This window comes from Penaeus vannamei, chromosome 8 (genome assembly GCF_042767895.1).
Source record: "Penaeus vannamei isolate JL-2024 chromosome 8, ASM4276789v1, whole genome shotgun sequence".
NCBI classification, from domain to species: domain Eukaryota; kingdom Metazoa; phylum Arthropoda; class Malacostraca; order Decapoda; family Penaeidae; genus Penaeus; species Penaeus vannamei.
In genome coordinates this window covers 32011844-32024343 of record NC_091556.1, presented here as the reverse complement: position 1 = coordinate 32024343, position 12500 = coordinate 32011844, and the positions used below count along the sequence as shown (strand labels likewise).

Sequence of the window (12500 nt, the reverse complement as noted above, 5' to 3'; positions counted from 1 at the left end):
GCATACAAAAAGGTGAGGACAAGAAAGTGTGCTTAGAAGGAAAATAAAGCATGACAATCACATAATTTACAATTCCACTTGACAAATGTTCCTTGTAAAAAAAAAAATATATGTATATAAAAGTCTATACCTAGACTGTGCAGAACAATAATTTAAACACAATATACCTCCATGTATCTTTTAAACCCTTTTTCAGTGGAAGAAGCAAGAGTTTTAATCAAGTGTGTTTCATCTGAATAATATATAAAACATTACAAGTCAGCCGACGAGATATAAGGCTTTTTAGATCTTTTATTTTCAATGTTAACTGCATGTTCATCCTAAATCCCTAAGTGTGCAAAAGCAATGCAATATGATCACACATCTCAGAATGAAGGTACACATGTGAGTGGCTCTAACATGACATGAATGGACACCTTGAGTCAGTCGTGAATTGTATTTTTTAGTTCCCAGTCTGCTGTAGTAAAGACTTGAGACTTGAGCATCTGGTTGTGCAAGTTAACACTTTTTCTTAAACTTTATTTAAATTTTCTTGCTTTACACAAAATAATGACTTTAGGTTATTCTTTGTTTCATTTTTTTCACCAAATCGATTAGTAGTTAATCACACACAAAAAAGAAAGAAAACCAATGAAATGTAATCACATATATATCTACAGTTATCAGTCAACAGGGGAAATTCTAACCAGAAATATGACTGAAGGCAAAATCCATGTCATTCTATAATAAGAGGACTGGAATTCTAAATTTCACTTCAGCGAATGATAATCAAGTACCGTTTGATTTTCTTTCTGAATAGCAGACTTACTGTAAACTAAAAGAAAATGTACAACCTATACATAAAAATATATTGTAAATGATTACAATTCACAAAATACGGATCTTAGAAACTTCAGGCAACAATAAGAAAAATGCATTTAGATCCAAGTCCAATACACAATGAAGTCCCTTTATCTATTCAAATGTCATCCAATTATCATACTTGGAATGGAAAGAGAAAGACTGAATGCTATAGGAAGTACAAGGTTAAAAAAGAAGAGCAAAAAGAGAGAGAAAAAAAAGATACAGCAGAGCTATATGACATGTTAACAGAACCTAATTGCTAAATGAAGACAATGGACAGCAGGAAAGATTTACTCCAAGAGACTCTGAAGACTTGTAGTAATGTATGAATGTATATAAAAGTAGAGGATACTCTGAGTCTGAACTGTAATTATACTGGAGACCTGTATTCCAACTAAACTGAGGTTATCAGACCAAGATACATAACTGACTAAGAAATCTGCAGGATAGTTTTATAGGTCAGTGACTGATTAAAATTCATTAATTAAAAGTATCAAGGGAAATCAAAGTCACAATTATAAAAGAACTGACAGGAAAAAATGAAGAAGGTACAAGTTTATACTTTATGTATGTATGTATATATATATTCATCATTCAATTCTGATTAAAGCTTTTCATTTTAAAAGTTAAAAAAATTGATATTGGATAACAGTCAAGAGGTCAAGCAGACTTCAACTGGTGGAATGGAAACAATATATTCAAATAAAATGGACGTCCCATATCTATTTGAAAGGCTTCTATGCATACCCAAGAGATGCAACAGATGCATTATTGATTACCAAATAGCTGAACATCTGATTTCTCTAAATGCAACAAAGAGACAAATTCAAACCATGTCTTCAACAAATCTTCCATACCAACCAAACTTACAAAATGATTGTCAAAATAATTGGCAAAGGTAAAATGATAACAATTAAAGCAACAATAGCCTACAAACAAAGTCAACACTTATGAACTACAATAAATCAATTTCCTTTCAATCAATTCTGACAGAGAACACAAAGTCTGTCTAAATAACTATCATGTTTGACAGCAAAAACAAAAAATCATGGTAAGTGCAATTACTGATAAAATGCTGTGCTGCTTTACATGTGAGATATTGTGTGCTATATCCTGTGCCTTTTTTTTCTTCTTTTTTCTTTTTTTTTAATCCAAATAATATGATCATTATTTTTTTATAACCTCCTTACAATACTGTAATATCTGCTATGCATTCTTGGTCAGATATGTGTTAAATGGCTCTACATAATATATAAAATGATGATCCTTTCTGGGTTGGAAATGACCAACCTGGCCAAAACTAAATCCCAAACCCTTTCCCACTAACCCCTACATTTACTATTTGACTTCAAGTAAAATGGCCGTGTTTTCACTGGATAGCAGATAGAGATTGATTTCTTGTGACTGTTTCCTTATGGATAACTTATAACTTTGAAGATTATCTAACTACTTATTGTGGGCAAGTTAACCAGTCAAAGAAAAGAGTCTATATCTGTCAAATTCCTAAACACTGACAGTATTTGGCTAGACAAGAATCATAGGAATATAAATAGATCAAAGATTATCAGAAACTTTGGTTTAGAAAATAACTCTTGGAAGTATTAAGGTAAAATTGCTTAACTCATACATTGACTATGAAACGGTTCATACACTGGCAACACTGAAATAATCACTAAAACATCCACGTTTCATCATAAATAATAGTAACACCATATGGGAATACTGCATGGATACTCTCAGCAAGCAATGTTGATTTATAAAAAGTTCATATGTTTTGTACAGGCCTATTGGCTTATCATATGACAAAATACTTATTGTGACACTAATTATGGGAAGTATGAGAAGCATTGGCAGTAATTTTTACGGATGACTTTGCTCAGTTCCACTGTCGTACTTTCCTTTACTTCACCTTTGATTTTCTTTCTGATAACTCACTCATATAATATATTTAGTTCATAAATATTAATATATTTATATATATATATATATTATATATTTATTTATATGAATATATCCTTCAGTACTTAAAAGTAAACTCATAAAAATGGGCTTCATTTAAATAACTTCATCTGGAATGCCTTCAGACATCCAGGGAACCTACAAAAGTTCCTCAGTTTATTGGCCACAAGATAAAGAGTGCATTGAGTTCAAGGATGCTGGGTGCTGCATCACTGTCACCACCATCACCATTGTCATGTAAGTTTTCATTGGTTTCACTACACACCCCACAGTATTGCTCATTTCCATATGTGTCCTCCAACCCCTCCCCCCCAACATACCCTCAGTAAGGATTTTTCAATAACCTTTTCTGACGGTAATCATAAACTCTGCGACAGAAGAAAAGCAGTTCCCCAACCACACACCCTGGGGGCTGTCGATCCTTGCGAGAATATCCTTCTTCTGGATCTGGAACAGGGGTTGTGATGGGGTAAACCCCTTCTTGGAAGAGTCGAAGAAATCGTCGATATCTGGAAAATAAAATAAAAGAAAGTTAATCGTGATTTTTGTAGTTCTGAAATAAACAATACAAGACATCCCATAAATGGCTTCCTTTTATGAATCATGATGCCGAGCAATTATGATAAAAAATTATGAAATCTCAAAACTCCATAAAAAACTTATTGACAGATAAATTTCTAAATGTTGATAACTTATTGCCTGTGACAACTGAAAACCAAAAAAATTTAAAGTGATATAAAACTAGTGAGTAAAAGGGATTATTATATATAGTGAAACAGGTATGAATAAAAGTTTTATGTATAATAAACCTAATCTATTTAAAATTGTTTACTCATACAGTTAAACAGTAAATGTTTTTGAATTCTTATTCACATAAAATTTACTGCTGCTTCTAAGGAATCTTACCTGCAGTATTCATTAAAAGTGAGGACATAGCACCTGTCCTCAATGCAAGCCACACTGAGGTGATCTCGATGCTTGGAAGCAAAAATCTCATCAGGAAGGTCTTCTTCTCGCCTTCCTGATTCAGTATGCTCTGGCCGGTAGTACCACAGGATTGACATCATCATGTCCGCTGCAATAGAAAAGTCATGCCTAAGTACTTCTTTCAACTAATTGTTTGGAAGAACCTTTCTGAAATTGTATAATTACTATTATCATCATTATCATCAAAACAATGAAAAAGGAAATAGAAAGAAAAACTTCAGGATAAAAAAGTGGAAAACCCATTAAAAAAACATACTATATATAAATTCTAATATCTACAACTACAACCGGTAATCAACAGTAAAACTTACATGTCTCAGGATCTTCCCATAAAGCAGCAATCTTGGCAACAAAAGGAAGGTCTGTCTTTTTGGGACCAGAACGCAGCAGCACACAATCTCGGACACGCACAATGTCACCCTCTTTGTGACGCATGGCAGAGTAACAAGTTCTAACAAGAGGAAGTTCATCATTCTGAAAGAGCCAGGTTTTGGAATCAAGTAAAGAAATTTGAATATGCAACATAAAAACTGAAACTTTAACATAACAAAAAAGGTCAAAATATAACAACCTGTCAAAAATGAAATTGAAATGTGAGATTCAAAAGAAAAAACATCAAAGTCTGCAGTAGATAATAAAATCAAAATATTAGCTTGGTATTTCAAAAGGTGGAGTGAAAAGTATGTAGTCCATCTCTGAGAAGCAGATATATTCTACAGTATATAGAGTAATGCACTGAAGAATCTGTGTGTGTGTGGAGCGTGTGTGTGTGTGTGTGGAGCGTGGGTGTGTATGTGGAACGTATGTGTGTGTGTGGAGCGTGTGTGTGTGTGTGGAGCGTGTGTGTGTGTGGAGCGTGTGTGTGTGTGTGTGTGTGTGTGTGTGTGTGTGTGTGTGTGTGGAGTGTGTGTGTGTATGTGGAGCGTGTGTGTGTGTGGAGCGTGTGTGTGTGTGTGGAGCGTGTGTGTGTGTGTGGAGCGTGTGTGTGTGTGTGGAGCGTGTGTGTGTGTGTGGAGCGTGTGTGTGTGTGTGGAGCGTGTGTGTGTGTGTGGAGCGTGTGTGTGTGTGTGGAGCGTGTGTGTGTGTGTGTGTGGAGTGTGTGTGTGTGTGTGTGGAGCGTGTGTGTGTGTGTGTGTGGAGTGTGTGTGTGTGTGTGTGTGTGTGTGTGTGTGTGTGTGTGTGTGTGTGTGTGTGTGTGCGTGGAGCGTGTGAGTGTGTGTAGAGAGTGTGTGTGTGTGTGTGGCGTGTGTGGGTGTGTGGAGCGTGAGTGTGTGTGGGGCGCGTGTGTGTGTGGGGGGAGCGTGTGTCTGTCTGTGGAGCGTGGGTGTGTGTGTGGAGCGTGTGTGTGTGTGTGTTGAGCGTGTGTGTGTGTGTTGAGCGTGTGTGTGTGTGTTGAGCGTGTGTGTGTGTTGAGCGTGTGTGTGTGTGTGTGGAGCATGTGTGTGTGTGAGGAGCTTGGCATGCGTGTGTGTGTGTGGAGTGTGTGACATGCGTGTGTGTGTGTGAGTTTGGCTGTGTGTGTGATATGTCTGTGCAAGTGTGTGCACAGATGCGTGTGAATGAGTGTTTGCATGTGAGCCTGGATGTGTTTGTGAGCGAATGATTGTATATGTGTGTGTGTGATCAACAGACTTTTCACATGTAAAGTTTTAAAATTTGCCTCTGCCTTTTGCCTACTCCATGAAGTTGACCAAAAAGTGTTTCACGGGAAAATACTTACTCTTAACCAAATTTTCCCTTCAAAGGGTTCTCCTTCCCAAGACCAGTTGTGCACCCATCTTGGCTTCTTTGTGGATTTGGATTTTCCATGTCCAGTGGCACTCCTGCGGCGGGAGCCAGAGTTAACTGGCTGTGGAGGGAAGGCCGAGGGAAAGGGAGAGGCACTATTGGATTTAGGTGATTCCTCCTTGCTTTTGGATCTTCTCCTCCCACCACCAGCAGCCTCAGAATCAACACTTGAGGTATCACTCTCGTTGTTTCGTTCCTTTAAATAAGCTAAAAGGCTTTTCTTCCTATTCACCTTTCCATTTGGGCAAGATCGCCGAGTAGATCCCTTTGTGCTCTTGCTGATTTTCTGAAATTTCTGTGCTTGATGCTTAGCACCCCCGGCAGCTTTTGAGGACGTTTCACTTTCCCTGGATTTAGTTATTACTTTACTACTACTACCTATGCTTTCACTACTTTTCCGTTTTAAGCTAGTATTTGATGAAATTACTTTCTTTTCATCATCTTTCAGTTTTGATTTTGATATTACTACATTATTTTTGGGCACTCTTTGGTCACTCAACAAACCTGATGGTGATTTCTTTATTTCTTTTGCTCCTTTTATATACTTTTTGGAGTCTGTAAATTCATCAATCTTTGTGGGTGAAGAAAGTTCACACTTCCTTGATAGATCTGAACTTTTCAATGAAGTTTCATCCTGTCCATTTTCTATTTTGTTTTTGAAGAGAGAAATTTCTTTTGGGGATACTTTTAATGGAGATAAATTTTTATTGACACCCTTTGGAGATACCTTTTCTGTCTTTATTTTTGGAAATACTTCTGTTTTGATATTTATCATCTTCATAGAGCCCCCCGACTTGATATCTTGCTTGCAGTCCACCTGTTTTGAAGGTGAGGTAGGTACTGTGGAAGTCTGCAAAAGCGACTTTTTTCTTTCCTCTGAGTGCGACCTCAAAGTTTTTGTTCCTAGAAAGGGATGCAATGAGTTTCGACTTTTCTTCATATCAGGATCATGCAAGCTAGAATTTTTTTTTTCTGGTGTAGTATTTACATCTGGTTTCATCTTGGGAGATCTATACCCTGAGTGATGACTGGGACTTGAAGTTTCCGAAGGGGCATTGCTTGAGCTATCGCTGCTGGAGTCCCTGACCTTGGGAGGCCTGCCTCTTTTTCTGACAATGGGTTCTGCTCTTACTATGTCAGCTTTGACATCAATTACATTTCCACATTCTTCTATTTTTGCTGTATTTATTGTTATTGTACTTGAAGAAGAATTATTAGGACTTGGATTGCTTTGACTGCTAGGAACACTTTCTGGAATGTTTGGTTTTGTGTCTTTACTTTTGTCTTCTGATTTAACCAACATTCTATGCGTGTTAGTACTAGATGAAGACTTTGCTTTGGCTACACTGGCAGTGGCCGTTTTGGTTAATGAAGGTAAGGTTTGACAAAGAAGGTGTCTTGTACCAGGTCGTTGCAACCCAGTCCTGCCTGCATCATCCACTGCCTTAGTAGCAACATTGCATGTTGTATTTGCTTTTGACTTTTCCTTAAGGGGTGAGATTCCCTCCTCTTTACTCTTCGAATTACTTAGTGTGGATGGAACTACTGCTGATGCAGCACTAGCATTTATTGAGGTGATATTGGTGTTGTTGGGACAAGCATTTTTGGACTGAAAAGGTAAAGGAACACCAGAAGCAGGAGATCTTGCACTGTCTGATGCTAAAACTTGATTTGAGGCACTTATATTTGTGCTACAGGATAATGAGGATAATGACATCTTACCAACTGAATGTGAATGCTGTATGTCACAACCTGAACTTGAGGAATGATTAACTGGTGTGGAAAATTGCTTATAGGTTTCTTTTTCTGTGGTTATACTATGCTGTGTTGGGCTCCAACTTGTATTGGGTCTTGAGACTCTATTAGGGAAGTCTGGAATAGTGAACATTGGGTGAGCAGTATTCACAGACTTGGATATATCTGTCTCTCGGATTATTGATGGCTGAACTTCATTTTCCTTCTTCACCTTTGTCACATCTTTCATTTCTATACCACTAGCATTCATTGGAGAAACAGGGCAGGTTGTTCTGACTCCTTCAGTAACCTTGGCTTCTGGCTTATTTGCTGTTCCTTTACATGCTACATATGACTCAGGTACTGAATTTATTGCATCTGTGGTATTTACTTGCACCTCTGTCTCTGAGGCCATCTTGGGAGTAGATGCACAACCAGTTTTCTCTGATTCCTCAGAAGTGCATACTGATCCAAGGTTTGGTATCTTTGTGTGCTTGGATATTCTGGGTACCTCTGATGATATCTTTGAAGGAGAAACATTATGTTGGTGAATTTCATGATCCACTGGTCGGGTATCTTTTAGAGGAAGGCCTATAGATCTAGATTTCTCAGAAATGGCAGTGGAAGTGACTTGCTTCAATAGATGAGAAGCACTAGGAACAACTGTTGAAGTCAGCTGGGTTGGAGCAACAGACATACGTGGTACACCAGAAACTACAGCTGTATTTGACTGTGCAGTTAGTGTTAATGGTTTAGATACACCAGTGACACTACAAGAAGACACCTGTGTGTGCATCACTTGAGTCTTTGGAACTCCAGAGACAACAGCTGTTTGTGCTTGTGCAGATCCCATGGATGATTTTGGTACTCCAGAAACAATGGCAGTAGCTGTTTTTGTGATCTCTACTACAGTCTTCGGTACCCCAGAAACAACAGCTGTACTGCCTCTTGTAGCAATCTTTGCTGCCTGAGAAATTCCAAAATTAGATGCATTACTGTACTCTAAAGGTGTACCTTTTGACCCTCTATCAACATTATCATCTTTGGCATACTGTTGCAATCCAGGCACTATAGCTGAAGGAGACTGTGTATCAACCTTATCACTCTGTTTTTCATCAGATATATCTACTACATCTGGTGAAGGACCTCTCTGAGGAATCTCAGTTATACCTGAAGTTATTCCATGTGAGACACTTGTTACAGATTTAGGTACACCAGTAACAACAGCTGTTAAAACTTGTCCAGGGGGAACAGCTGACTGAGGCACACAACTGACACTGCCTGTTGTGACTTGTGCAGGAATGACTGTGACCTGGGACTTCTCAGTGAGTTTTGCAGTTGCCACAGATGTCTGAGTTCCTCCAAGCTGAGATGATGTAGGAACAGCAGAAACTGTAACACTAGAAGGAGCTATTGCAGTTTGAGGTATCCCAGAGATGACTGCTGCAGTAACTTTTGTGGGAGCTATTGTTGGCTGTGACATACCAGACACAAATGGTGTGGCAAGAGGTGATGCAATGGGTGTCTGACTCATTCCAGTTGAGATACTTGATGAAACTTGTGTCAGAGTCACTGAATGCTGAGGAATGCCACTAACCATTGGTGTTGTAACTTGTGCTGGAGTTACCATTGGCTGAGACATATCAGATAAAACAGATGTTACTTGTGTAGGGGCTATACCTGGTTGAGACATTCCAGACACAAATGCTGTAGATAGCGGTGGTAGTGCTACGGAAGAGTGTGTGCTCCCAGAAACTGCTTGTGCAGAAGCACCCCCAGACTGTGATGTGGGAGACCCTACAGACTGGGGACTACTGTGAGTCCCAGGATTAATGGGGACAGTTACAGTTATAGGTGCCATTGCCACAATGGTGGTGGTGGCGGCAGGTTGAGGCTGAGAGAGAGGCACAACGGGAGGCACTGGGGCAGGCACTGGTGGGGGGGCACTGGGATGAGGAGTAGTAGCATGGGGATTCTGGGATGACATCAAAGTCACAGGCGGCTGTGGAACAACAGCACCATACACCTGGATGGTAGGCTGATTGACTGAGCTCATAATGGTGGTTAGAGGACCAGCATGGTACACTGGAGCAGCAGGACAATCCTGTGAGACTCCCGTGTGAGGTGGATGGTTCTGGTGTTGCGCTGGTCGGTATTGGTACTGGTGCCCAGTACTGCCACCTTGGTTCATACTACTACACTCTTCAACATTGCTTCCTGGAGCTTCTGGCCCTCTACCACTTCCAGTAGGGGGCCCAGTATGCACGTTTTTTGGATCCACTGGAAAGCATATTGTACTCTGTGATGAAGGTCCTGAAACAGAATACATCAACCAATTAACAAACAAAAGAAAAAAAGGTATTCAATATAGAAATGCTCCATATCATTCATGTAATTCTATCAGCAATAAAAACACTATATTCATGCTTTTTCTTCATGCTTTAAGCAGAACTTATATAAAAAACTAGAAGAAAACAGAATAAAACAGAAAATAAAAATAAGATGATAATAATAATGATGTTAATGCAAAACAGTGAGTGCATGTGTGTGCATTTCATATCTCATTTTCAGTTTATTTTTCAAATTTTGGTTTCATAAAAAGCAATTAGTGAACAAATGATGTGATTGTGGCATGGTTACATCAATGTAGATTTACCATTTTTCTGTTATATATTAAAAAAAAATCTCATGATTTTTCTTAATAAACCTAAAGCTTATAACAAAATCTGACTTTGCAAAGCCCCCCCAAACCCGACTCCAATGAAAATGGAAAAGGCTTGCATTCCATTTACCTCACTCTCTCTTTGTCATTATACCTTGTTTCCTTGAGGATTTGGTTAATTGAAAAGAATTTTAAAAACTTTCTTGTTCAAGTAGAATGTGTTTATGTAAGTATGAATGTATGCATGTCTTATGTATTTATGTATGTTTGTACATATGCACAGTCCTCTTCGTTTCAAAGTTTACCAATTACTGTTCCCAGTGTGTGAAACATGTTATGTTATCAATTAATGTACCCTTTACCATACATCTTTACTGAGTACAAAAATATCTAAAATATCTTCTTTTTTGCTAATCTGAATAAATATGCAAAGTTTGGCAATTCTTTTTGCATCAAGATCAAAATTCATTGCAGGGAAAAAGAAAAGAAAAAAAAGAAAAAAGAAAAGAAAAAGAGAGAGAAAAAACTCATGTTATTTGCTATCTGTAATAAAAAAAATGACAATAATAAATATTCATCATCATACGATGGCCTTGTCATAATCTCATTTCATCCTAACTTTGTGTATGACCTTACTGAAGACATAATTATGTCTTGAGTAGAAACGCACCCCATAAATAACTGGCCTTTTTTACACAGAAAAAGATCAATTAATTCTAAATCACAAGAATTTTGCAAATAAACAATCTTCACTTAATTTCCACTTTAGCAATAATGAGTGATCTAATCTCAAATGTTAGTCAAGTTATTTTCTATAAAAATAAATAAGCACACAAAGACACGCATATACAAATATATATATATATATAAATATATATATATATATATATATATATATATATATATATATATATATATATATACATAAATATTTATCCATATATATATATATATATATATATATATATATATATATATATATATATATATATATATATATATATATATATATATATATATATATATATATATATATATATATATATATATATATATATATATATATATATATATATATATACATAAATATTTATCCATATATATATATATAAATATATATATATATATATATATATACATAAATATATATATATATAAATATTTATCCATATATATATATATATATATATATATATATATATATATATATATATACATAAATATTTATCCATATATATATATATATATATATATATATATATATATATATATATATATATATACATAAATATTTATCCATATATATATATATATATATATATTTATACATAAATATTTATCCATATATATATATATATATATATATATATATATATATATATATATATACACATAAATATTTATCCATATATATATATATATATATATACATAAATATTTATCCATATATATATATATATATATATATATATATATATATATATATATATATATATATATACACATAAATAAATGAAAATATATTTTATACATAAATATAAATAAATATTATACATAAATATAAATATATACTATACATAAATATATATATATATATATATATATATATATATATATATATATATATATATATATATATATATTATACATAAATATATATATAAATATAAATATATATCATATATAAATAAAAATAGAAGTATATATTATATATAAATATAAATATAAATATATATCATATAAATATATAAATATCATATATAAATATAAATATATATAATATATAAATATAAATATAAATATATCATATATAAACATAAATATAAATATATCATATATAAACATAAATATAAATATATATCATATATAAATATAAATACACATCATATATAAATATATATATATATAAATATACATAATATATAAATATAAATATAAATTTATATCATACATAAATATAAATATAAATTTATATCATATATAAATATAAATATAAATTTATATCATATATAAATATATATATATAAATACAAATTTATATCATACATATATATAAATATAAATTTATATCATATATAGATATAAATAAAAAAATATATCATATACAAATAAAAACAAATATGAATATAAATTTATATCATATATAAATATAAATATTAATCTATATCATATATAAATATATATACAAATTTATATCATATATAAATATATATATATATATATATATATATATACATATATATATAAATTTATATATATATATATATATATATATATATATATATATATATATATATATAAAAATTTATATCATATATAAATATATATATATATATAAATTTATATCATATATAAATATAAATATATATAAATTTATATTATATATAAATATGAATATAAATTTACATAATATATAAATATAAATATAAATTTGTATCATATATAAATATAAATATAAATTTACATCATATATAAATATATAAAAATAAAATTATATCATATAAATATGAATATAAATTTATATCAT

At 33.5% G+C, this 12500-nt stretch overlaps 1 protein-coding gene across 5 annotated transcripts in view; it reads right to left on the bottom strand.

Annotated features, from left to right (window-relative positions):
• Hers (Histone gene-specific Epigenetic Repressor in late S phase) overlaps positions 1 to 12500 on the bottom strand; it is a 146853-nt gene that overhangs the window by 309 nt on the left and 134044 nt on the right. For all 5 annotated transcript variants that reach the window (XM_070124542.1, XM_070124546.1, XM_070124541.1 and 2 more), the window contains 4 exons: positions 5510 to 9624; positions 4101 to 4263; positions 3709 to 3877; positions 1 to 3311 (listed from right to left, as the gene is read on the bottom strand). The exon at positions 1 to 3311 is cut by the window's left edge and continues 309 nt beyond it. In XM_070124542.1, coding sequence (XP_069980643.1) covers positions 3125 to 3311; positions 3709 to 3877; positions 4101 to 4263; positions 5510 to 9624 — 4634 coding nt within the window. In that variant the 3' untranslated portion in view covers positions 1 to 3124. The remainder of the gene's footprint in view (positions 3312 to 3708; positions 3878 to 4100; positions 4264 to 5509; positions 9625 to 12500) is intronic.